This window comes from Gopherus evgoodei, chromosome 14 (assembly GCF_007399415.2).
Source record: "Gopherus evgoodei ecotype Sinaloan lineage chromosome 14, rGopEvg1_v1.p, whole genome shotgun sequence".
Taxonomy (NCBI): domain Eukaryota; kingdom Metazoa; phylum Chordata; order Testudines; family Testudinidae; genus Gopherus; species Gopherus evgoodei.
This window is the reverse complement of record NC_044335.1, coordinates 11,633,178-11,660,648: the sequence shown is the minus strand read 5'-3', so window position 1 is coordinate 11,660,648 and position 27,471 is coordinate 11,633,178. Positions and strand designations below refer to the sequence as shown.

The 27,471-nt window shown below is 39.0% G+C and overlaps 1 protein-coding gene across 5 annotated transcripts; it reads left to right on the top strand.

Moving 5' to 3' along the window:
- The first annotated feature begins 347 nt into the window (after positions 1-347).
- On the top strand, positions 348-21,247 carry STX16 (syntaxin 16). 5 transcript variants are annotated; one of them, XM_030532948.1, is made up of 10 exons: positions 348-431; positions 566-845; positions 5,343-5,354; positions 8,707-8,814; positions 10,503-10,643; positions 11,411-11,573; positions 12,786-12,877; positions 14,619-14,762; positions 15,536-15,616; positions 18,285-21,247. In XM_030532948.1, exons 2-10 carry the CDS (start codon positions 711-713, stop codon positions 18,387-18,389), a joined length of 981 nt encoding a protein of 326 aa, XP_030388808.1. In that variant the 5' UTR covers positions 348-431; positions 566-710; the 3' UTR covers positions 18,390-21,247. The 5 variants fall into 5 exon arrangements, with proteins under 5 accessions (XP_030388808.1, XP_030388810.1, XP_030388807.1 ...); XM_030532950.1 differs by having other exon boundaries at positions 348-791; XM_030532947.1 differs by having other exon boundaries at positions 348-845.
- Positions 21,248-27,471: the final 6,224 nt, after the last annotated feature.

Genomic DNA, 27,471 nt, shown 5'->3' with positions numbered 1-27,471 from the left:
CCGCTCCTTGGTCCCTGTGAGCGGCGGGAAGGAGCCGCCGGGGACTCGCGCTGTATCCGCCCCGGGGTGTCTGGCCTGAGCTAGAGCGGGAGCCGCAGGCCTAGGCGAGCCAGGCCCCTGGTGGGGAGGGGGGGCGCCTTGGGACAGCGGAGGAAGCTCAGGGGCTCCCTGGCGGTGGGGGATGCTCAGGGCACAAGCCTGACCTGGGAGTCCTTAGATAGATAAGCCATTGAGGGGCTCGGGGTGTCCCGTGCAGGCCGAGGGGGAGTCGAGGAATCCGGGGACCCCTGGGAGTGCAGCGGGGCCCTTGAAGGCTCGGGGCTGGGACTCCTGGGAGTGCAGGGGAGACCTTTGAAGGCTCGGGGTTGGGACCCCTGGGAGTGCAGGGGAGACCCTTGAAGGCTCGGGGCTGGGACTCCTGGGAGTGCAGAGTGCAGGGGGCCCTTGAAGGCTCGGGGTTGGGACCCCTAGGAGTGCAGGGGGCCCTTGAAGGCTCGGGGTTGGGACCCCTGGGAGTGCAGGGGGCCCTTGAAGGCTCGGGGTTGGGACCCCTGGGAGTGCAGAGGGGCCCTTGAAGGCTCGGGGTTGGGAGTCCTGGGAGTGCAGAGTGCAGGGGGCCCTTGAAGGCTCGGGGTTGGGACCCCTGTGGGTGCGGAGGGGTCCCGTGACAGCTCTGCGGGTAGTCCAGGGGGGGCCCTAGAAGTAGAGCCATGGCCACCCGGCGTTTAACAGACGCGTTCTTGTTGTTGCGGAACAACGCGATCCAAAACCGGCAACTGCTGGCCGAGCAAGTGAGTAGTTACAGCTCCTCCAGCCCTCTGAATTCACGTAGCATGGCTGCTGCGGTGAGTCTCCTCCCTTCATGCTACTGTATCCCACACTTGCTGCTCTAATGCCATCTGCGTAGGACAGTCAGACAGCAAGTGTTCTTGTCTCCTCCTTCCTTCTCTCTTCACCCCATCTCCTCTCCCCCAGTACACCCTTTGCCTCACCTTTCCCCCAACTCCCCTGCTACCCTTTCTTCTCCTCACCCTATAGTTTCCCTCCTCCCCATCTCCTTTCCTCTCACAATTTCCTTCCCCCTTACACTTCTTTCTCCCCATCTCCCACCTTCCATCTGTCCCACACTTCTAACACTATCTCTCCCTCCCACTGTCCTCTCCCCATGTAAAATGAATAGAATAGTGTCAGTTCATACTGATCTTGTCTGTTTGCTCCATAAATAATACACTTCATTGTTGTTTAAATATATTCAGATTATTACTAGACATTAAGTTGTTCTCTCTCCTTTTTCTCCCAACCCCACTTCCCTTCCCAGGTGAAAGGAACAGAGCTATCTTTTCATTCTGATCTCTTCTTCTCACTTTGTTGTGGGCACTCTTAAAACTTATTATGCAGTTCACCACCATTGTTTTAACCTTTTCTTATTTTAAGACAAGTTGCTGGTATCTCTCTTTCTTTTTTTTTTAACCTTTTCTGGAGTAAAATGAATGACTGTGCTCTCTTCAATGTGTATCTGATATTTTATTTACGGAGAAAAGAGGCCTATATATCATGGTGTCATAAATTTGTTAAAATGCAATACATGAATGCCTTTTGAAGTTCATGTAACATGGCATCCTAGAACTGACCGATCTTTTTGTTGTTTCTTGTTGTAGAAGTTGTTTAATCAATAGATGCATTCCAAATTTACCATGATTCAATCTCCAAATTCTGAAAATACCATCACATAATGACAGTTAGTGAAAGTGTAGGAAAAAAGGAAGTAGGATGGTTTATAATTGTCCACACAGCCAGTGCTTGTTTGCCTCTCTTTTAACCTACTCCCAAAAAATTACACCATGTTCTTTAGGGGTTTTGTCACCTGGAAGCAATCTAATTTTATTAGGACTTTGAACTTCCAAAGCAATTAGCTCTATTATCTTAGTGGGGAGGGATAGCTCAGTGGTTTGAGCACTGGCTTGCTAAACCCAGTGTTGTGTTGTGAGTTCAATCCTTGAGGGGGCCATTTAGGGATCTGGGGCAAAATCACTACTTGGTCCTGCTAGGGGAAGGCCGGGGGACCGGACTCAATGACCTTTCAAGTTCTATGAGATAGGCACGTCTCCATATATTATTTTATATATATAGATATATGTGCAACCATCTATTTTCCAGTTGTACATAGAGTGATGAAAAAAGCAAGGAAACAATTTAAGCAAAAACAATAATGAAATAAAAAATTTCTAGTTTTAAAAACATTTGCGGCCACTCAGTTTTTTATATCTTTATGTCAGTCTGAATCCAGGTACACTTTTAGTTCATAGTTTGGTTCTTCCTTGTTTTAAAGAACATGTACATATGCATACAGGGACCAATACTGACTCTCACAGTCAAAGCCCCTGTTGAAACCTTAAGGAAGGATTTCAGAATTGGACCCAAGTCTATGTTATAACTACCATTCCTGCAAGAAGATACAATTAGAGAGGGCTGCAATGCAGGCACAGACTTGCTCATTAGCACATCTGCAGGAGAGATCAGGGCCATAAGTGATTTGACATGTTTAGTTATGTATCAGTCATTCAATTTTTCTGTCCCTGGTAGGAATTAGCTTTGCTATTGTTCCATTCTGAAATTTAAATGCTTGTTTTAATAAAGTCACATTCCACTGCAATGTATACAGCTAAGTATGCAAAAATCCAGCATACAAAACTCTGTACATTTTTTCAGCTAAATATTATTTCATCTCGTTGAAAATACTTCATAGTACAGTAGCAAATGTAGAAGCTAATTGGACTCTGCAGGCACAGAAGTCCATCCTTGTACATCAGTTTGCAGGATTGGGGCTTGGAGTGTGTTCTCTCCGTTGATAATTTAAACATACAGCAAGTTTATATATAGATAGATGCTGTAGTTCCAATTTGGATGTTTTAAATATGAAAGGAGACGCCTTTCCATTTTTCTCCTTAATATCTTATTGTTTGTTTCCTCTTTCTTCTCTGACAGTTTTTATTGTTTGTATTCTGTTGCAAAGTGGTTATAATACATAGTGCAGATACCACCAAGCATAATCCTCAAGTGCAAGAGGACAAACTCTATACCTGTGAATGTTTGTAAATTTTGGTCTGGTCAGACTGTGATGGAAAACTTCAGATTCCAGTGTTATTTTGAAATCACTTATGAAATAATTAGAGAGAGAGAGAGGCTTTTGTAAATGCATATAAATAGGTCCAATTTGAATTGAGTTTTAAAAATTGTATTTCAGTAAATAACGAAGCACCCCATTTGACAGCCCAGCCAAGTAGATTGCTGGCTGGCAACTGAAACTACGTTAGTATAGAATTGTCTCTGTCAATTTCCACTTTTAAGTCAATCTTCTAATTTGTTTAGAAAAGTCTCCAGTAAACATATGGGTCCTCCTTTCTTTCTCTGTTTCTTTTCACTAGTGCATTTTCTGTAAGGAGAAATGGTACTTACTGCTATAAATTCCATTTCAACTTGGGAGCTGCCATTGACTAATCTTTTTTCATGGTTAGCTTTATTCCACCTATCTTTGTACAAGCTCCTTATGAAATTACATTTATAGAACAGTAAAGGTCACACCTAATAATATATTTTAAGTGTACTTTATTTTGGCACTCTGTTTGGCTTTTCTAAAATTTTATTTGTCCAGATTGTAATTAGAGCTTGTTAAATCACCAGGATTTTTTTTAGACATTCTAAACTTTTAATATTTACCTAGAAATGTTACTGATCATGAAAACAGGCATAGAAGCAACTGACCAATCAAATTCAGTTTCCATTGAAAGGTTAATGGGTTAGTAATACTTAGCACTTGTTTACAGCTTTACATTTTCAAAGTCTTTACTAGCATTGATGGAATAAAAAGCTATTTTGTCAAGTGCTGGTGTAAATGCAACCAGTACTGGCAGAGATTGAAAAGCTTCATGTCTCCTTGTTGCTCTGTATGATATGAATTAATAATTGGACCTAGTTCCTAGTGAACAGGTTTCTGTTCCATAATTGTTACTTAGTTAAATCCACATTTGTCTCAGCAAGAAAGTAAAAAACTGTATAGACCAAGTTATCTGTCATCTATCCATCTGGGGTGCCTATCACTACACCTACCAGTATAACATCTGTGCAAATTGCCTTTTCCTCCCTAACATGATGCCTCCAGAGCAGGGTTGAAGCACACTGGCAGGTTGACAAAGCCTTGTCACTACCTTGTCTTACCTTGTTTTGGGATAAACAGGTTCCAGGATTGTTGATCTACCACCCTTCATGAGTACTAGAAATTGCTGTAAAAAAGTTAACTTTTTTTTATTCTGCATTAGAATAGTTCAGCATTCTGATACTGACAGTCATTGAATCAATGCAACTGAAATTTTAAATACTCAGGCAAAGTTTAAATACTTAGCATTCTTAAATTACTTTTTATTTCTAAAGCTGAGTATGTAAATAAGAGGTATTTAAGTGTAGCATGAGACACCTTTTTAGCTCTGAAGTATTTTGTCCTTGCTTTAAAAGTAAATTTTGCTTTATTTATTTTTCAATGATTCTTCTGGCCCCCTTTTCATACACTATGCAGTACAAAGATAACGCAGTGGTTACACTGGTAAAGTAGCAAATATATTGTAGTTGTTAGTCTTTTATATGCTTTTCAGCTATAAGGACAATAACATTATTTGATAACTAAAGTATACTAAACTAGCTCTTACATCTTTTGGTGTTTGGTGTGGCTTTTTTTGCCTATCACTATGTCCTTTTAAGGTGAGTGGGATGCTTATCGGTAAATGTGTGTATTGAGTCAATTTTTCAAGCTTTGCCTAGTAAAAATATCAAACCAAAATGCATGCAGGTCTTCCAATCTCTTTCTTGAATTGAATGTGTCAAAATGTATACTGGATTTTGAATATTATGGACACATGATCCTTGCTACATTCAACTTTTAGAGCTCATATTAATATGTTTTACACAGCAATTTTTCTATCTGATAGTTGGTATTTGAAATCATATATTGTGTTTAAATCAATTTCTTGACTGTTTCTTGATTTTTTTTAAACAAAAATTGTGTTCCTGTTTACCAGTTTAACTGAAATAACTTTTAAAGAAAAATGTGCTTTTGTGCACCAGGCTAAATGCTTATGTAGATACATTGAGAATGCTGTGTTTTATTAGCCATTACTGTTTTAAGGGCCTCTTTGGTTTTCTTTGGTAAACTGTCAATTTAAAAAAAATAAAGCTTCAGTATTTTCTCAACTGACTGTACCCTATCTCTGTCCTATGTGTGTGTGTCTCTCTCTCTTACCTTTCGCTGTCCCTAAATGGATGGGACTGATGGAATCAACAAATCATATCAGGAGCTGGATGAGGTATTTTTTTTTATGTTTTGTTCCACCATGGTGCATCCAATATAGATGATGATTAGTTAGAACACTCATTTCTTTTTACTGTTAATTTTTGAGATTTAACAGTGTAAGATCACTGATGGTTTTTTCACAATACAAGGATGAGGCAGCTTTTTCATTAGTGTGAAGGAGAGCTTTCATGAGACATTTTGATGGGTAGTCACATTACAGTATTACTATATTCTTACATAAAACTGTCCAGATTTACTGTGTGCACATTACATATAAAAACTTTATACAGTGAAACCATTCAATGTTATTCCTGCTTTTGTAAACTATAGCAGGCATAGGGCTTATTTCTGAGAGTAGTCCCTTCGGTTTCAGTGGACTAAGGAGTGTGCCAGGTAATGTTTGCAGCAACAGGGCCTTTGGGGGAGTATCCTTATTATCAATAGATCTTCAGAGCTTAAGCTTTTAAATTAGACAAGCATTATACACTAGAAACAATTACTTTGCACAGCTTTTGATTGTCTGCACAGCCACAAAATATACATCTTGCCATCTGCTTACACAAAATAGTATTAATGGGATTTCTCTAATATGACATCTTTGGTTTACATGACATTTTGAAAAATCTTGCCTTTGCAGTCACATCTAATCCATCTGTATAGGCACAGCAACCTACTTCAGAATGCAACCCAAACAAAATGAACTGAAGAAAACATACTTCAGTAGCTTTTTCTTAATGTAAAGTACCGGTACATCATCAGATACCATTCATGCTGCTTTATTTAATTATAAAATAAATCCATTCTATTATTCGTTCAATGTCCTATAAAGAAGCAGAGTGTTTCTGTTTGTAGCTGGACAGAGCATTGCAGCAGTACTTCAGTAGGAATGAGAGGAGGCTGAGTGAATTAAGTTAGAAAGTACAGTCTAGTAGCTAGATCACAGGACTGGGAGTCAAGAGACCTAGGTCTCATTTGTAGCTCTGCCGTAAATTTTCTGTGGACAAGTCATTTAACCTCTCAGTGCCTCTGTTTCCCCATCAGTTATATTAGGATAGTACTTCAAGGGATTGGTGAGGGTTTGGTAAAGTTTTCCAAAGTGCTATAGAAGTATTAAGTGGTTTATGTTGTTGTTTATAGTACTATTGGTCTTACCTCAGAGTTTTCTTGTTTGTACAGAGCTGTAATGAGCCTTACTGTTGTAACTACATACTGTGTTCATTTCCCTTTTTAATTACAAGTTATTTCAATCACATATAAAAAAAATAAAAAATACTGAAGGTTACAGCAGCTAACTCAGCAAAAAGAACAGATCCAGGTAAACTACCTTGTTCTGTGTGTCTCAATCAGTTTGAGATTCTTCTGTTGTTAGCTTTGGGGGGTAAAAAGGAGTGGCAGGGAGGGCACTAAGAGATTGCTAAGGTAAGGAAATAAATGGATATCTTCCTTCCACCCACTCCACACCTTAAGGACACAGTTCTAATTGAGGATAAACACGTGTATTTCATCATTAATTATGTCAAATCCTATAGCAGCATATAATGCATCGGCATATCTGACATCAGAACTGGGCCTTTAGTCTTTGCCAGACTGAGCATGTTGTGCTCTTTTTAGCTTCTTTGTTTTATTTGAAGGCTTTATTAGATGCCTCTTGAGGGTGAAGTGAAATTTTTTTGACCTACACCTACCAGTGAGATTTGGAAAATAAGGCACCTGCACACTTACTGTAAGCATTTGCAACTCTGCAGATAATTTTTGTGATTAGTTCTCTCTTTCCCTTAAAACCTTTCAACTTTTCAAATCTGGTTGCAGCCATGCTATGTTTTAATAGAAATCCACACTCTGTTTTCAAGTATACTATCTCTCTCTTCTCATAATGTACTGCACCCTCATTTTAAAACTTACAGCACAGCTATAAATAAATCAATGTACTTCAGCTTCAAATAGCATTAAACTCTATATCATGACACCCATTAAAACATTTTCTATCATTCAAATTATGTGACTCCTGTGAATTGTGATATACACAGGATGTTTTTTGTCTTTGTATTTGTGCTGTTCCAGAGAACATACTGTGATGTTAGCGGGCCACTTTTTAAAGGCTTGCTTTCACTATGGGAGTCTCTGTAATTACCGGTACATACAAAATGGTTTTGAGGTTGTTTCCTTCTAAAAGCATTTCTGTTGGCAGCTTCACCTGTGTGCTTATTTTTTTCCTTGCCAGGGTTGCTACTCGTTATTACTTACTTATTTTATGGTTACACCCAGAGGCCTTAATTAGGACCAAGGCCCAGTTGTGCTAGGCACTGTAGAAATACAAGTATACATACAGTCTAAGCCCCTGACGTTGCAGTGATCTCCATGCAGACAGACCCTTGTTGATGTCAGTGGGGCCCCGCACAGATTCAGGTGTTTGCTGTTGCAGATCTCTGCAGGGTTGGGGCCCAAGTAGACAAGATGCAACAAGTGAGTGCAACATGCGGAAGGGAGGCTGGGGTAACATGTATTTACACTGGCTTATTATTGCACAGGTTTAGATCATGTATATTAGCTTTGTTATTGTAAACATGCCCCCTAAAAATATAGCCCTTCAGGTTTTATTAAAATTCTCCTACCCCAAATAAGGTGATTCTGGGCATCATGATTTGGATTCTCCAATTTTTCTTCATATCAATTCTAAAAGACCTTACACATGATCATTTATTAAATATATTGGTCTAGCAGATACTTATCTAGCCCGTGTCCCCCTAGTATCTGAGATTCCGAATTAATCAAATTCAGTATTTATGTGAAAGAACTCACTGGAGACAGAATATAGAAAACTTTCTTTTCTTAGCTTCACAGGGAGCTAATAAACATTATCTTTGGTTATTTGGAAATATCATACTATTGTTTGAAACTACAGAACAATATATATATATATATATATTTTTTTTAATTAAGTCATTGAAATGAAATTTGAAAATTTTGGCTAGCCCTGATCTGTAGAGAAATGTGGCCAATATGAGGATCCAGTGGCAACAAGGTCTCACATAGAGTGAGGCTACTTCCCTTACTCCAGCTCAAGGGCTTCCTGAGTCCTGAAGCAGAGAGGAAAATGCTTGGCTTCCCACTAGTTGCAGAGTGGATTCTATCTCCCGAGTCCTGGCAGGACACAAGGACATTGCTAATTAATGTGTGAAGAACAAGCCAGGAAATGAGGAGCATCCATCACAAATGAGTAAACTGTACATGGAGTGCAGTCTGTTAAGCTGACTTTTTTTAAGGGAGGTTGCAGTTACTGTGATTACGAATACCTGAATTGGATGTCTGTAATCTGAATTGACATCGTTTTCTGTCTTTAAACTTGTTGCTTTTCCCCTTTGTAGCTTGCTGATGATCGCATGGCACTAGTATCGGGGATCAGTTTAGATCCCGAAGCAGCAGTTTGTGTAACAAAGCGGCTACCTCCCAAATGGGTTGATGGAGTTGGAGAAGTAAGTACTTACATGTTATTGTTGGGTGTAGTTTTTCGTGCAAGGATTTTGTTGGGAAAATAGCTGTGTCATATAACCTGGTCCCAGATTTGGACCTTAGCTTTTCATGCTAGTTTTTAGCTTAGTTACCAGCTTGGACCTGGTACTGCTGCCACCACCCAAAAAATTAGAGTGTTTTGGGGCACTCTGGTCCCCCTGAAACCCTTCCCTGGGGACCCCAAGACCCAAACCCTTGAGTCTCACAACCAAGGGAAATAAATCTTTTCCCTTCCCCCCTCCAGGTGCTCCTGGAGAGATACACAGAAGCAACCTCCATGAATCTAAGCAGAGGGAATCCACCCTCTGTAATTCCAGTCCTGGAAACAAAAGCACTTTCCTCTTCACCCAGAGGGAATGCAAAGTCAGACTAGTAAATCTAACACACACAGACCTCCCCCTGATTTCTTCCTCCCACCAATTCCCTGGTGAGCTGCAGACCCAATTCCCTGAAGTTCCCCACTAAAGAAAAACTCCAACAGGTCTTAAAAAGAAAGCTTTATATAAAAAGAAAGAAAAATACATACAAATGGTCTTTCTGTATTAAGGTGACAAATACAGGGTCGATTGCTTAAAAGAATATTGAATAAACAGCCTTATTAAAAAAGAATACAAATCAAAGCACTCCAGCAACTATAGACATGTAAATACAAAACAAAAAACCAACTTTGTACTTACAACTTGGAAACAGAAGATTAGAAAGGAAAAAGAAAAATCCTCCTCATAGCTGAGAGGGACTCAGGCAGACAACCCAGAACAAAAGACTCACACACAAACTTTCCTCCACCCAGAGTTGAAAAAATCCGGTTTCCTGATTGGTCCTCTGGTCAGGTGCTTCAGGTTACTTTTTTTTTCAGGTGAGAGACATTAACCCTTAGCTATCTGTTTATGACAAGCTGTGACAACACTAATGCAATAAGGCTCATTGTAATAGTAATTTACAAAGGACTTAGTTGAAGTAAAGTTTTTTTGTGAATTCTAATGCTGTTTTACATGCATAATGCAAGAAACATGTCACAAAAAGTGAACCTACTAGTACAGATTTCAAAAAGGCCTCTAAAAATGAACTCACAACATTTACAATCGTCCTTTTCTCTATACAAAAAACTTCATGTGTGCACAGAAATGGGTATTCAGCCTTTACAAGCACAAGACGCTGCTTGCAGACATCTGGCTTATGACCTTACAGTTGTATTGGTAGAAGCCAATTTGAAATTATGCCCTTGAATTTAAACCATTATGCTTGGTTTGTATTGTAACATCATGTGATATGGGTGAAGGTACCATCTAGATTTTTCATATTCCCTTCTAAATTTACATTTTTGATTTTACTATTAGTTTTTTATATAATTTGAATGATTCTTTGACTGTATTATGGTCCAGTCCAGTGAAGTTACATCTTTGAAAGCACCATAGTCCCATCCAGTGGGTAATGGTGGAGGGTTTATGCTAAATTAAAATGTCAAAAGAGCAACAGGGTCACAGACCAAACACTCAGAGGCCAACTTTGTACATTTTGGCTTAAAATATTTGGCCTATTTTTCTACAGTACACGTTTCTGTTAATTATTTCTTCACATAAATTAAGTCTATCTGATATTTGTCAGAACCTTTTCCTTTGTAGCATTACCGTCCTTTCTCCATTTCTTTTAGATTCAGGATGATATCGGCAGGATTAAACAGAAGATGAAAGAATTAGCCAGTCTTCACGACAAATATTTAAACAGACCTACTTTGGATGATAGCAGCGAAGAAGAACATGCAATAGAAATTACTACCCAAGAGATCACACAGGTGCAGATAAAATATTTTCTGAGATGTTAATTATGTTCAGTTCTGAAGCCACAGTTTTACTTTGCTCTATCCTGCTGTGGCACTGACTTATTTGAAATAAATTTCACATTTGATAATTAGTGCAGTCTTGTGATTAGAACAGGTGATTGACCCAGAATTTTGAGGTTCTGTGCCTAGTTTTTCCACTATGTCACTGAAATCCTGGGTGGTGGTGGCCTGTGATATACCGGAGGTCAGGCTGGATGATCTGGTGGTCTATTCTGGCCTTATACTCTATGACTGACTCTATGATGACAAGTCACTTACTTGCTCTGTGCTTCAGTTTACCCATCTGTAATATAGATGTTGAGCCTCACAATCCTACAGCAAAGGGTTTAAGTAACTCATGTTTGTAAAGGAGTTATAAAATATAAAATAGTATTACTAATATGCAACTTCCATTCTGAGCAGAAGTAATTACTTTGAATGCCTTTTTTATTCACAAAGTAAATATCATACCTTGCTTAATCACAAATCCTTTAATCAGTTACAAAATCTATCTTACAGAAAACTTTCATTTACATTTATCTGCAAAATTGTTTAGATTTTAGTCTTCATCTGAGTGCTGTGTTTTTATATCCATTTAAATGACAGCCTGGATATCAGTGTTCTTTACTTTTCTTTAAAAATCCTTATGTTCAAGTATTACAGTCATTCGTTCAGCATTTGAGCCATGTGATAATTAAAATGCCTTACTATTCTTTGACTAATGGGAATTATTTTTTCAGCTATTTCACAGATGCCAGAGAGCAGTCCAGGCCTTGCAGAGCAGGTCACGTAATTGTACAGAACAAGAAGAACGTGTTCTCAGAAACATAGTGTCTTCCTTAGCACAGTCCCTTCAGGACCTATCCACCAACTTTAGGCATGCACAGTCTGACTATCTCAAACGTAAGCATCTGCAGAGACATATAGTATTAAGTACCTTCTGTCTGGAAAGTATTGAACAAATACCATCGCCCCCTTCCATTTGTGCTGTGAAGATGGTATCCCCATTTTCTGGGTTGGGGAAACAGAAGCACAGAGAGGTTAAGTGACTTGTCCAAGATCACGAAGAGCTATTAGTAGAATTCAGGAATTCCTGGCTCTAAGTCTTGTGCTCAAACCTGTGCCTCTTTTGTTCTTATTTATAAAATAAGTTAATATACTTAGTGTGGTTTTGATACAAGTACAAATATGAGGTGTATATAGGAGTGAAGTCTTATGTACAGTTTTAGCTGCAGGCAACAAGTGGAGATTGATTGCTAGTAAAAGTTAATGTCCAACAGCCACAGAGGAGAGAAAACACAGATGCAAAATGCTATGTGCAATATGCCACATATATAATGTGCAGTGTCCAAAATTCTGTAACTGGGCAAATGCACCAACTTATTTTTATCTTGTCCACTTAATATTGACCTAATATCTCTTTACCCTGTAGCACAGCACTATAGTTGCCACAGGTAAGGTTTGAGATCATGACTAGGAGGAGACATGCAACTGAGAGGATTTCTTTGTTAGAAAATAACTTCCAGGGTGACATACTGAAAACTTCTTCCCTGTGAGAGACATAGTGCATGTATCTACCTAGGTACTTTGCAGCCCACATCACCTTAGTGTCTGTATTTACTCATCACCTCTAGCTTTGCTCAATCCTAATAATGTGCTTTTCTGCATAAAGAAATAAAACGTTTTTTTAAAGATGGGGCAACAAAAAAAACAAACAAATCTTTAAATTGCTTTAAATTTCATATGGTGAATGTTAGAGCATGCTAAATTACTTGAAGTTCATGGAACATAATGATTAAGAGTTGTTGATCTAACCAGAATCTTGTGTAGTCAAAGTTGGTCATGCTGTGTAAATAGCAATCTCTATATGCTGATTAAAATTCAGTGCTTGTCACTTAGGAAAATCTGGCTAATGGCATGATGTTGCTCTGTATAAATAAGTTTCCCTGTCCACATCTTTTGTGTCCTCCTGAAGCTTCTGGAAAAATCTTATTTCACCTAAAGTACATTAACATTCAGAATGTTGTATTTCAAAATGATAATAGTGGATCTGAGTGACTTTCTGCTTTGTGTATCTAAATATTATACTCAGCCACTGCTTTTTTCTATTTACAGGCATGAAGAATCGAGAAGAAAGATCCAAGCATTTCTTTGATACGTCAGTCCCGCTTATGGATGATGGAGAGGACAGTACTCTTTATGACAGGGTAAGTTGGTAGGTATTAAGTGAAGTTTTATTGGAGAATAGGGTTTTTTTGTTTGGTTTTTACTATAGTCTTAAATTTGAGATATGAGAATGAATCAAAAACCAGATTGTGTCTGACGTATGCATTACACAGAGGCATACTGAGAAACACTGACATAGTAAGGGTATGCAGTTCCCTGAAACACTGCTGTGGGCACTTGTAAGGGACGCATCTGGCATGCGTGGTAATGCTGGAGATGTGTCTTGTGTAATATACCAAGTAGGTGAGGTAGAGGTGAAGCATTAAATTGGACCCATTCTTCGTATCTATGCTCCATAAGGTCTGTGCAGAAAACTTCAACTTCTTTCTCAAGAGGAAATAGAGTCACAGGGATCACTCCTAATTATTGTTCCATCTTGCCAGTTGCCTTAGTGTTTTCCTAATAGCACTATTGTAAATGAGTGGGGGGGTTTAAAGACTTGGATTTTAAAAAAGTATTTTTCTGCTCTGATATGTCCGTCACTAAGATGTGTTCAGTAATACGTACCATGCCATACATTTTTGGGGAAAAGGAAGAGCAAAGATTGCCACCATCCAATTGAAGCTACCATCCTGCCAGCTGATGACAATTCTCTTCAGAACCTCTGCATGTGCCCTGGGAAGATGCAGTGAGGGGCGAAAATGCTGCCTCTGCAGAGCTCCTGGTCTCTATAAGGCGAATGAGAGTTTGATTTCTCATCTCATATCTCCTACACTGCAAAAATCAAAGCTAATCCCAACTTCCTAACATTATTAATGACAATGTACAATCATTAGGAGTGATCCCTGTGACTCTATTTCCTCTTGAGAAAGAAGTTGAAATTTTCTGCACAGACCTTATGGAGCATAGATACGAAGAATGGGTCCAATTTAATGCTTCACCTCTACCTCACCTACTTGGTATATTACACAAGACACATCTCCAGTATTACCACGCATGCCAGATGCGTCCCTTACAAGTGCCCACAGCAGTGTTTCAGGGAACTGCGTACCCCTACTATGTCAGTGTTTCTCAGTATGCCTCTGTTTGTTGTCACTGCAAAACACCACAACCTCCAAGGCTAAAGGGTTAAGCAGCAAACTTGTGGAAAAGGTGGTGGACTGTATTTCAAGGAGCATAATAAAAGTAGTGTTCCACTTGACCTCTAAACAAGAGAGCCTGAAAATGAGCACAGTGCGTTGTAGTGAATGGCCTTGGGAGATAAAAATAGTAATGTCTGTAATACAAAAGGATTCCGCAAACACAGTCATTGCTGTAGTATACACACTTTAACAGCAGTTGACCTTATGAGATGTTCTGTACACTGAGCATTGAGTAGCTAGGCCATACCTACTACCATTGACATGTATGTTGTGCCATTTCCTTGGTTTGATACATGCAGACAAACTTGCTTTCAGACAGATTTTTATGCCCTGCTGACATTTTAACTGCTAGCCTATTTTGGGCGTGCAGGTTTCTTCTTTTTAAATTATGCATAGCTGGATTTAAATCGTCTCTACCAGAAATACAGATGGCAATCCACATTATTTTTGTGGCAGCCCTAAATCTGTTACATATTTAATGCACAGTTGCACACTAAGATTTTTTTCTTAATGATGTCTGTGGCTGCTATGGGAGTTCCAAAGAAGCCCTGGCATTAGGATGACAATGCTTTATATTTATTACTACCAGTGTTCCATGTTGTTACTGTTAGCTTATCATTTAAATCTTCTATTTCTACAGGGTTTTACGGATGACCAGTTAGTATTGGTGGAACAAAACACATTAATGGTGGAAGAGCGGGAACGAGAAATCCGCCAGATTGTACAATCAATCTCTGATCTCAATGAAATATTTAGGGACCTTGGAGCAATGATAGTGGAACAGGTGTGTGGACCCATGGTATCAGCACTACAGACAGAACTGGTAGCACTGCCTGTTGTTAAGGTTGCCTGACACTGTTAAACCCTCTTTTCAATTTCTTACAACTTGGCCAAATTTCAACCATTTGGGCTGTAATATTCCATGCTTGATGTCTGCCTCACGCTAGTTTGCATATTTGCCCCTTCCTTCTTTCCCCCCGCCACCAAAATGGTTTGAAGGCTACGGAAAAATATGTTTGCCCATGTTAAAAAAAAATTCTGGCAACCTTTTCTAGCGTGTGTCTGTGTATCAGGGCTGGGAAGCACCCACCCAGTTGCTGTGTAGATATACCCATACCCAAAGGATTTGGATGCCCGTTGTTTCTGTTCATTTCCATGGTGCAAGGAATTTGGGGGTTGAGAAAACTAACCAAGAGTACAACGTTGTTTCCTGGGATCATGAAAAAGTGTTAAAGTCGCAAGAAACTCTTGGTCATTACAAGTAACTGGATCTGCACTTATAATTTAAAAACTGAAATGATCACTGTTAAAGCATGCACAATTTGAGGTGTGTAACAGTCCCATTATTTAGGCAACCAAGCTAGGAACTCCTTTAAAGACATTTTATTTTTTTGACCAGTTCTTTTTTTTTGAAGACGTGCTTAGCCTGCATAGCTCATCAGTTATCTTCTGTGAACCCTATTTATCACCCTCTTATTAATTGTAACCAATTGTTACAATTGTAGTATTTATTTAGGTTCAGGTTCATGCTCATTATAACTATTGTTTGTTATTCAGGGTACAGTTCTGGACAGAATTGACTACAATGTTGAGCAGTCGTGTATAAAAACTGAAGAGGGATTGAAACAATTACATAAGGTAAACAGAGCGGATGTTTAAGATGCTATATACTTTGTTACATGATACTCTTTAATATTTTTAAGAAGATCCATCAAACACCATGGCCAAATTAAAAAAAAATAAATAACTGGTGCCTCTTCTGTCACGTACAATTGCTTTGTGGCAATTGTGGATGCAACAGCAAGTGAAATCTATGATCTGATTCTACCAGGAACTTTACTGGGTAACATTTTCAAAGATAACAAGGAGTCCAGTGGCACCTTAAGGACTAACAGATTTATTTGGGTGTAAGTTTTCATGGGTAAAAAAACCTCACTTCTTCAGATGCAACCATTTTCAAACATGATTCCTGGCATTAGGCACTCAATTCATAGTTGAGCACGTAAATACAGGTGGCCTGACTTCGAATTGCTGAGCCTCATGCAGCTTACACGGAAGATCAGGCTAGTTATATTGGTCCCTCATCGTGGACTTAAATCCCTCACTTTAGGTGCCCAAGTTTGCAAATGTTGTCCCTTGAGGCCTGGGTTTAATATGCAGGCATTGCTTTTTGTGGAGCTAACAGTGGGTATTTTCCTTTTTTGTACTGCATCAGCTAGGATTTTAGTCCAACCTTATGCTTCTGCTCTGGAAATCTTAGCTTTGAGCTGAAAAGCTTGGACTCCAGCAAAATGATACAAAAAGGCTTTTTTCCCCTCTTTTTTTAAAAATGTAAGATTTTGTTCTGTTCAATTGAATCCGTCCATGGCTGGCAACAACATGGAATGAGAGGCTTATGCTCAGCCTCAGAATCTCAGTGGCCTGTTATATTTTGGAAACTTGGAAGTCTATTTACTGCAAACTCAATCATCTCATATCATTGCAGATTTCTGATATATTGTCATCAGAAAAGTGCCGTTGGAGAAGAACATAATGCATTGCTATCTAGTTTCTTTTTTCTGCTTGTGTATAAAGATGAATTGGTGACCACTGAAAACAGGGCATTGATCCCCTAGCAATAATTATTAAAGTAATGACCAGCAATTTACACAAAATGGGCTAGAAATAAATAAATGATCAGAACTGGAAAGATATACTCATGTTTGTGACCCTGCCCCAGGTCCCTTCTGGTATACTGATTAGACCTTGGATCCTTCGTGCCATATGCATTTTATACTGACTGTTTTCAGTAGATGGGGGCTGTAGCTAAGCACTTTGTAGAAATCTAATCAGTCACAGGAAATATATATGCAAATTATCATGATACTGTAAAACAGAGTGCCTGCTACGATTGGTATCTCTTTTTTCTTTAAGGCATATGTTGTCAGTTTTCTTTTCTGCTTCAATGTGCACAGCTATTTCAAACTCTGTTTAGCAACTGATTTGCATTAATTCACTTTGGAAATGTGATGACATTAATATTATTAAAATATTCCTCCCTCATAACAAAATGAAAATTACACAATCCATTGTTTTGGGATACTTTAAGGGCCAGATTTACAGGCTAATTAGGTGTGCAATTACATTTACTGCACATCAGATAATTGCATATCAAAGTGGCTAGTTAACATTTCTTCACCAGCCCTGTTAAGCATTTCTCATGAAAAAATTTCTAACATTGTTTTTCATTTTTTTCAAAAATTGTCATGGTGTTTATCTGTTTTGATTTAAGAAATCAAAACAACAATCATTTGAGAGAGAGAGAGTGGGGAGAAAGGGGTAGAAAACTGAAAATCAAAACAAAAATTTTCAATTCCAATTTCAGAAACTAATACAAAATTTTCATTTTGATTTGTTATATCAAAAAACACATTTTAAAGGAAGTGAAGTTTTTTCAGAAAGAATTTTCATTTCCTTCAAAAACCACTTTTTTTTAAATAATAACAAAAAAAAGTTTGAAGAATTTTTGACCAGCTCTATTACTTAGAGACCTTTGTATGTACAATTGCCTGATTTGTGTCCACAATTTAGGTAATTTCCGCACCTAAACAATCTAAAATTATGATTTTAGTTATCATTTACACTTTCAGATGTGCCACCTCTATTTTAGTTAAAGTAATATTTTACACAGCACCCTATGGGATATACAACTTTTCCAGGAACTAAAGATAAGCACAGCCAAACTTTGTTTAATTGACAAGAGATCAAATTCTGTGACATGAAGTTTTCCTCTTATCTGAAATAATCTAATGTGAATAAATGGAGTTTCAGCATATACTTGTCTTCAGTACATCTATACCAAGTCAAAGAAGTCTGTACAATGCTGACATGAGTTATTGAGTTATAAGGCCATGTCTACATTGCAATAAGCACCCCTGGCTGGCCCATGTCAGCTAAGTTGGGTTTGTAGGGCTCAGTCTGTGGGGCTGTGAAATTGTGTAGACATTTAGGCTCAGGCTGCAGCCCGTGAACAGGAAGGTTCCCGAAGTCCTGGCTCCAGCCCAAGCCCAAACATTTGCACCACAGTTACACGACCCCACAGCCCACGCCCAACTCAGCCGACACAGGCCAGACACGGCTGTTTAATTGCAGCATAGACATACCCAAAATGGCTGCTTTGCAGTATAATGTGAAATGTCAAGTTATAATCGTAAAAACAGTGTGCGTGTCTAGTAGGTGTCTAGATACTAAACATGGATCATGCCAGGATCTGCTTTTGCACAGTGATGAAATCAACATACTAACTACCTTTCGTTTGTTTCTATAGGCTGAGCAATATCAGAAGAAGAATCGGAAGATGCTTGTCATTTTAATTTTATTTGTAATAGTAATTGTACTTATTATTGTTCTTGTTGGTGTAAAGTCACACTAGGTAATGATTCTATGATTTTCTTATTTTTGTGTGTATGTAATTATTTTTCCTAATCTGAATGGGTGGACCTGCACTCCTGAAAGTTGCCTTTGAATGTATAAGCCCTAGTGGTACAAATTCTGTGCAATGTTTCAGTAGAACTCTTTTCATAATACATCCTTCGGTAATACCAGAGGTGTTTGTAAAACTTGTACAGAAAATGTCAGGACACTTGATAATGCTACCAAATTGGTCATCCAGTTCTTTATCCAAACATATTTGGAATATTGTGCAGTATTTAAAAAAAAATGGAAAATAAGAGTAGATGTTTACAAGAAAATATGATAATTAGTATTTCACTGTGTGCAAAAAAGTGTGCCGTTCTTTGTAGTCTTATGTTGCAATTTTGTAAACTATAAGGTTTTTATGGGACTATGATTTGGAGGGTAAATGCCTTAAAAGATGCACAAAATTCTAACTGTTTAATTTCACCTACTTTTCTCCAAACTTTTAAAAAATTATGTTTGGAGTGACCATTAAAAAAGAAACCTCTTAAAACAGAGCATAATTCAACCCCTGTGATTTTAATTTAGATTTTGCATCATTAGTAATTATCAAGGTAGTACTTAGAAGTGTAAATAACAAGACTTTAATCACTGGTATAATTTAACACATTTAGTTTAATTAAAATAGCTTCCTAATCCTAAGTAATCATAGGGATAACTTTTCCTCATCAAAAAGATCATGCATTATATTATCTATTGCAAATTTCTTGGTTATATATTAAATACAGCCAGCTACATTACAGTCATTTTAATGGTTTGCGCTAAACCTGCAATAGAAAGAAAATTCTCCTTTTAGCCCCCTGTATCCTTCATCTTTTCCCCTCCATCAGGTGTCCCACAACAATGGATGGTAGACTGTCTTCACGTACAAGTAGTCCCAAATATTTACAGTACATCTATCCATACACTCATCCTAAATAAGTATTTCAATATGGGTACAATATATATTGCAGTCTTTATAAGGGAACAAGTTTTAAATGCAGTGTTGACCATGACTAAAATGATGTACTAGTATGGGCATGCATCAGATCTTGGTACAAAATGTCTGGCTTGCAGCGCTTCTGCAGCAATACAATTTGCTGTAGGTTAGGGGAGAGGAGAGAGAGAAGAGAAATCTTGAGCAGTGGGATATTAATGGTTTAACATGGTCCAAAGTGTTGCACAATTATAGGGGCATTGCCTTAATATTTTTAACAAGGCTTTTCTGTATTGAATAGTTGGTTTCTCTAAGAGGCTATAGCTTGTACTAATTGCACTTTGGTTCTGATTTGTACAGTGGTCTGCATACGCTTGCAGTGGTGTTGTGTCCAAAGCCACTGAAGCTCAGGTACACAATATAATGATTCTAAAATTGTACATGGGGAATTGGGATCCTCTGTCCATATCAGTGCAGACTCTTGCCAGCTTTCTTCCTGTAATGGGCCATGTATGCCATCCACCAACACCTACTTTCCTAGTAATGATGGTATACATGGCATCCTTGGCATACTTAGACATAATATTAAGATATGGCCCCTTAAAAGGTATTTCTAACTATCTAGCTATTGATTTTCCTTTGTCTGACAAGACCTTCAGTCATTAGGGTGTTTAGGGTATCTGTTTACTCGCTGGAATACTTCAAAACCAGACAGATTGACTCTGATGGAAAGAGGTCCACTAATGAAGTGGATGTTCTCTCCTCCCCTCTCCCACCAACCTCCATCCTCGCCCCTTCCCCCCACCACTGAAGAATTGCAATTAGTAGCTGCAAGGTAAAGGAGACACATGGGGGTCCTTCATAATGATTAGTCACGATAATTGGTGTTTTCTCTATTGAAGATATTGCAGACTAAAGAGAGAAATCCCTAGCGTTTGCTTAAGTTACTGCCTTTTGTAAGATGAGTGTGCCAGGGAACTTTCTTGGAATTGGATTAATTTTCACTTTTTATTAATAGCCTCCCTTGGTTGGAAGAAACATTTGTTGTCCTTTATGAATCGGGCAGATGATAGGAGACTAATGGGGAGGAGGCTCATTTAAGTGTGTAACTGACTTTGTGCAGGCAGAACCCTACCTAATACAAAGTATTTTATGAAATATGATAGAATTCTGAGCAAGTAGTTTGCCTGCATGCAGCACAATGACCCACAGGTCTGAGTTCATACTTGGAAAATGCTTATTTGATGTGGGGAATAGGGCAAAATAAATTTGTTGGGCGGCTGGATGGCTTTTTGGATTGGTGATGGAATATGTGGAGCCATTAGTTTACTGGTTGAAATCTGTTCCAGTTGGTAACAGCCTTGACTTACTTCCTCTTGATTGATAATTCATGGCCTATGTGGAATAAGTTTCACAAACTGGCACTAATTGGCACACTTTGCATATCTTAACTGATAGGCCAATGAGACTGGACTATCCTCTGGCCTTGAAATTTGGGACAGTGTGGGAATCGATGCACTGCTTCTACTCCCACTATTTGTTTTCTGGGTAAAGAGGAATTTGCTCTCCAGAAACTACCAATGTAGATTTTTCACAGCACTAAATTCACACAAACACAATTTGTAAAAGGTAGAATAAAATTCTTTAGTTTTGTAGCTGGTGTGTAGCTCCCCAGTGTTGGCATAGATCTTTTTGATGATTGTGACTAAAACTACTGTCTCCTAAGTGTGTTACTGCTGTCTGCACCCTACGGTGCGAAGCAGTAAACATTGCATTAATTTAATTAACTGTATTTGCAACTTTCACTCTAAAATGTTATTTATTTCTGTCTTGACCAGTGCTTTTGTTGTTTTATCTTAGTTGATTAAAGACACAATAAAACAACACTTTCAAACTAATTGGTTAATTGTTACTCATTTTTCTTACATATTTATACTAAAATAAAACAATTAAGCATTTACATTGATGTTCTTAAACAAAACTAATATTCTGTTTGTAGTCTGTCAAATTTAATGGAAGCAGTAATGACATAGAAGATCCTGGAAAATTAGTGCTCTTTTTAACTAATGCTAAATCTCATGTAGCATGAACGCTTTACATAGCCAAAATTAGGAAAGGAACAGCATTCATCTATAAGTATTGCTGAAATGGAAGGGATGGCCTAACCATGCTAAAATGATAGAAAATATTTAGCAAATGTGAACATTTTAAATAGATGTGTACATTTTATAAACAGTGCGAATGACAAATTTAAGCTCAGATGCACTGTCTAGCATAATTCATGATGAGCTAGAAATTATTGAAGCTGATGTATAGTGATACTGTGTTTATCTGAGAGAGAGGATCTTTGATAGAATTTTATTTCCTATATCATTCCAAGTGTCTGCATTCCATTATAATTCGTCCTAGATACTTACTTATTCAGGGCCAAAGCATTGTCGTTTATGCAAGGCTGGAGTAATCTGGCTTTGATCTCCCTGGGGTTAAAAATGGATGGTATTACCCTTCTGACCTAGGCTGTGGAGCATCTGTACAGCCACAACAGTCCGTGAGCGGTATAAGCAGCTGCTACACCTACACTGAGGATTTGGGCCATTGGATCAGCATAATCTCATCAACCTATTGGCCATGCCTTTGACCTCCTTCTGACCTCCCTTGCATGCTGCGGAGAAAGCCAGTGCAATGTATTTGATGGCTCTTGGGATGTGGCCCTCTTCCTGGTCTCGAGACACCTCCCTGTCCATAATGGAGCCCCAGGATGTGTTCAGAATCTGCTGTGGGCACAAAGGCCAGAGTAGGAGAACGTGTTAGGATTCAGTCCTTGATGTGGAAAGCTATTGAGTTGAGAAAGTAGACACCTGCAAGAGCCAGCAGAATAAAAATTGCAAGAATGTGTTCTCCAAGAATGCGTGGCTCTCCTTACCTGTCCTGAATACATCCCTGGCCTACAGGTCTCCTTGGCCAGCCTATTGACTTATATTAAAATTCTCCACTAAAATAGAAACAAGCTTACAAAAATGACCAAATCTATGTGTAAGTGTAACTCAAACTTACTAGAATCAAACTTCATTAAATGTTTGAAAACTACAACGTCTTGTAAGCTAATATCAATAGGATATTAGGTGCCACTTTGACCCCTCTCTAAAAACTGAAAATGTGTAATGATTCTCCTTAAAACGCACAATGTAAGCATTAACACCACTTGTAGGCCTCGGGGCCTAATTAGCAGTGAATGATGACTAATGATTTAGTGTTCTCTGGAGCTTTTTAACGTGGGATATAACATACTGAAATGTTGGATACTTGCTGCATGCACTTTGTTATGAAACTTTAATTTTCATCTGTTTTGCTTAACCTTTACAAACCAGGCTTTCAGTACAGCCATGCACGGTACATTAAGAAACAAGAGGTGACAAACAGTTAGAATTTTGATTTTGCTAAAGAAAACTTTAAAAGACTTTTATCTACCAAGAAAACCCTCAAATTCTGTGTAATCTGCAAAGAGGTATTAATGCAAATTGATCCTTAGAGTGTATCTTGTTTAGTGCATGAGGCATCAAAATGAAAAGTTACACTCTGTTTGTCAAAATAGAGCTTTATGAAGTGGTTGAGGAAAGCTTCTGGGATTTTGTATATTGTAATTTATCCACTTATAATTAGAAGAAATTACATTTGTTTTTTGGGGAAGAGGAAGAAAAAGCAAATGATTTGACAACATAATTTGGGTTTAACAGCCTAGTTTTTGAGCTAGACTAAATGTAAAATATGTACATTCCAAAGGAGTTTGCAAACTTGAGATCTCTTGTTTATGCCTAATGGTTTCATAGTAAGACAACATTGTCTTACCGACTGGGACAAGTAGCAGTGCTTGCTTAAGGGATTGTCAGGGCTTTTTTCTGCTCAGCACCCCTCTTTCCAGACAGATGGGTAAACATGGGGACATAACTTTTCTTATTTTGCATAGTAATTTTCCTGAACTCCAAGAATGTTTTTCACATTCATCAAAATGTTTTCTTAATTTAGATCTCCAAGTAGTGCCTGTCCCCAGATAAAATTGATCAAAACTTGGATTTATAAAATGAACACACTTAAAATAAGGAACCCAGTACAGTTTTCTGTGTGTTGAATTGTAAGTAATCATACAAGTCTTTAGCAGTTGCTTGATTCCATAAGCACTGTTGAACTGGCACAAGGTTAAAAATTGCTATGGCCATGGAATGTAGTTGTCTGTGCTTGGGCTCTCACCATTTTTAACACCAGTGCAAATGCACTGCTGTTAGCAACCAATGAGGATTGAGGAAATTTTCACAGCATAGACAAGGCTTCAGAAAGAGATTAGACTCTCACCAAGTCCAGTGCCTTGATTAAGACCCTGATCCTGCACCATTAAAGTCAAAGTGAGTTTTGCCATTGATTTCTATGAAGATAGGATCGAGCCTTAAGTATCCGTTCTTTTTACCCATTCCAAATCTTAACCTACTGAGCATGTTAACATTGTGGGATTTGGATCAGATGACCTAATGTACTTTTCCAATTGTAAATTGTTTTGATGTTTAAATCCAAAATACAGTTGTTTATTCCTATTTCTCCTATCCCCCACCGTAGTTTGTCCATGTATATTGGAATAGAATTGAATCCCAAGTGGAGTATGTTCTCTGGCTCAGTAATATCGCTAAAGATGGAACCTGTGTATTAGGTCATCCTGTCCATTCCCTAGCAATGCAGGATTGTTCTCCACAATATACTTTCTGTATCTAGGCTAGTTTTAAATGATTCAGACAGTGAGGCTTTCACCACTTCCTTTTGGGAAGCTGTCACATGGCCTAATAAGACCCGACCATAAGGAAGTTTTTCCTGGTATTCAGCCTAAATTTTTCCTTTTTAAATGTCTTCTCTTTACTTGCACTTACATTCTGCTTTGCCACCATAAATAAATCCACTCCCTCTTTGATTGATATATAGACCCTCCACCCATTTGTAGATTATCGTGTCTATCTCCGGCTGACCAAACATGCAGAGATGAAAATATACCCCAGTATGTTTGGTTTAAACATATTTTAGTTTACTACTAAAAGTGGAGTTTGGAAAACATTGTTCCTTGTTAGTAAATCCGCATGCTGTAACTTAGAGCACAGTTTGGCCATTTCCTCTGGTTTTTGGCATGCTCCTTTATAAACATAATTTAGGTCTAATACTTAGTTATGGTTTTGTGAATGCAAAGAAGAAAATTCAGCTTTCCATTTAGATTTAATAATTAGTCGCCTATGAAATTAACACTGTTAGTCTGTTTACAGTTTCCATCAGTTAGAAGATATCAAAAAACTTATCAAGAATGTGTAACTTGAGCTCTTCCTTTTATAAAGGGTGCATATTTTTAATTGTAGGTGGATGGTAGCTGGAATCAATGCTAATAACTTCCATTCATTTCCCCAAAATATGAATTATTACCTTAATCTGTGGAGTGTAACACAAGGGATCTCATGTTTTGAACAACCATGTACAGTATATTTTCGTCCGTTTCACTCTGTGAACTGTTTGTAATGTATAAGTAAACCATTAAAAAAATCTTAGTATATTTATTGAAAGTTATATTAAATGCACAAACATGTTAGATCATCTAGCTCAGGATTTCTCAGCCTGGAGCCACATCCAGGACCAGATAGTGTTGGAAGGATGTCCCAGCTCAAAAGGAAGGAGAGCCTCTCCTATAGAAAAGCTGAAGCCCCTGGATGTAAGCAATCCTCTGCTAGGCCATGTTTCCTATTGCTTTATCAAGCCTGTTTTTAAATATCCCAAGCAGAGAAACTTTCCCACTTCCTTTAGGAAACTAGTCCACAATCTGGTTTTACTCTGAAATGTTTTAATGTTTATTTAGCACAAATGTTCCTTTATATTAGCTTCCATCTTGTTACCCTGCTTCCTCTCTAAATGATTCCCCTCTTCCTTGAAGGTACATTATAGATATTTTTTTCTTCTTCCCTCATCACTCTATCTTCACTTACTAAACTGGCCTAGGTCCTACTAGCAAAGCCCCCCAGTTCCTGGGCAGCATCCTATCCACTCACAGACCTGCCCTCCCACCAAGCTACCCTCTGGGCTGGGTGTTCTTGGAGCCACCAGCTGCCCTTAGCCCAAATGTGCCAACTGATCACTGGTTGTGATCACAGGCTGTCATAGATTCATAGACTCTAGGACTGGAAGGGACCTCGAGAGGTCATCGAGTCCAGTCCCCTGCCCTCATGGCAGGACCAAATATTGTCTAGACCATCCCTAATAGACATTTATCTAACCTACTCTTAAATATCTCCAGAGATGGAGATTCCACAACTTCCCTAGGCAATCTATTCCAGTGTTTAACTACCCTGACAGTTAGAAACTTTTTCCTAATGTCCAACCTAAATCTCCCTTGCTGCAGTTTAAGCCCATTGCTTCTTGTTCTATCATTGGAGGCTAAGGTGAACAAGTTTTCTCCTTCCTCCTGATGACACACTTTTAGATACCTGAAAACTGCTATCATGTCCCCTCTCAGTCTTCTCTTTTCCAAACTAAACAAACTCAATTCCTTCAGCCTTCCTTCATAGGTCATGTTCTCAAGACCTTTAATCATTCTTGTTGCTCTTCTCTGGACCCTCTCCAATTTCTCCACATCTTTCTTGAAATGCGGTGCCCAGAACTGGACACAATACTCCAGCTGAGGCCTGACTAGCGCAGAGTAAAGCGGAAGAATGACTTCTCGTGTCTTGTTTACAACACACCTGTTAATGCATCCCAGAATCACGTTTGCTTTTTTTGCAACAGTATCACACTGTTGACTCATATTAAGCTTGTGGTCTACTATGACCCCTAGATCTCTTTCTGCCATACTCCTTCCTAGACAGTCTCTTCCCATTCTGTATGTGTGAAACTGATTGTTCCTTCCTAAGTGGAGCACTTTGCATTTGTCTTTATTGAATTTCATCCTGTTTACCTCAGACCATTTCTCCAATTTGTCCAGATCATTTTGAATTTTGACCCTGTCCTCCAAAGCAGTTGCAATCCCTCCCAGTTTGGTATCGTCCGCAAACTTAATAAGCGTACTTTCTATGCCAACATCTAAATCATTGATGAAGATATTGAACAGAACTGGTCCCAAAACAGACCCCTGCGGAACCCCACTTGTTATACCTTTCCAGCAGGATTGGGAGCCATTAACAACTACTCTCTGAGTACGGTTATCCAGCCAGTTAGGCACCCACCTTATAGTAGCCCCATCTAAATTGTACTTTCCTAGTTTATCTATAAGAATATCATGCAAGACCGTATCAAATGCCTTACTAAAGTCTAGGTATATCACATCCACTGCTTCTCCCTTATTCACAAGGCTCGTTATCCTATCAAAGAACGCTATCAGATTAGTTTGACACGATTTGTTCTTTACAAATCCATGCTGGCTATTCCCTATCACCTTACCACCTTCTAAGTGTTTGCAGATGATTTCTTTTATGGTCAAACCATCCACAGTTTCCCCTTCTTGACCTGTGATCCTCTCTCTCCAGAGAAAGGCCCCTCTTTAACCCTGTGATCAAAGAGTGCAAAAGCTCAAGCACTCCCCAGCCAGCTGTGGCTCACACGTTTCTCTTGCTTTCCAAACCCATCCCAGCGCAGTGGAGTCGAAATCCTGAGCTGCTGCCTGTTGCTTGGCCTAGGGGCAGCTTGTAACATTTCATAGAATATCAGGGTTGGAAGGAACCTCGGGAGGTCACCTAGTCCAGGGGTCCCCAACACAGTGTCCGCCGAAATGCCATCAACAAACTGCATCATCCAGAGGTGTTTCCACCGAAATGCTGCCGATTTTGGCGGTGATGCCTCTGGACGACGCTGCTTGTTGGCGGCATTTCAACGGCAATGCCTATTGACGTTGCCGCCGTCCGCCGGGGCGGCTCTAGGCATTTTGCTGCCCCCCAGTATGGCAGGCAGGCTGCCTTTGGCGGTTTGCCTGCGGGAGGTCCCCAGTCCCATGTATTCGGCAGCAGCCTGTGGGAGGTCCGCCGAAGCTGCCGGACCAGTGGACCCTCCGCAGGCGTGCCGCTGAAGGCAGCCTGCCTGCCGCCCTAGCAGCGACCGGCAGAGTGCCCCCCGCGGC

Excerpts from the sequence above, each read along its gene's own strand:
- STX16 (XM_030532948.1), top strand. The coding sequence starts at position 711 with ATGGCCACCCGGCGTTTAACAGACGCGTTCTTGTTGTTGCGGAACAAC. Across the intron at positions 11,574-12,785 it reads ACAGTCTGACTATCTCAAAC|GCATGAAGAATCGAGAAGAA; the intron begins GTAAGCATCTGC and ends TTCTATTTACAG. Across the intron at positions 14,763-15,535 it reads GAGCAATGATAGTGGAACAG|GGTACAGTTCTGGACAGAAT; the intron begins GTGTGTGGACCC and ends TTTGTTATTCAG.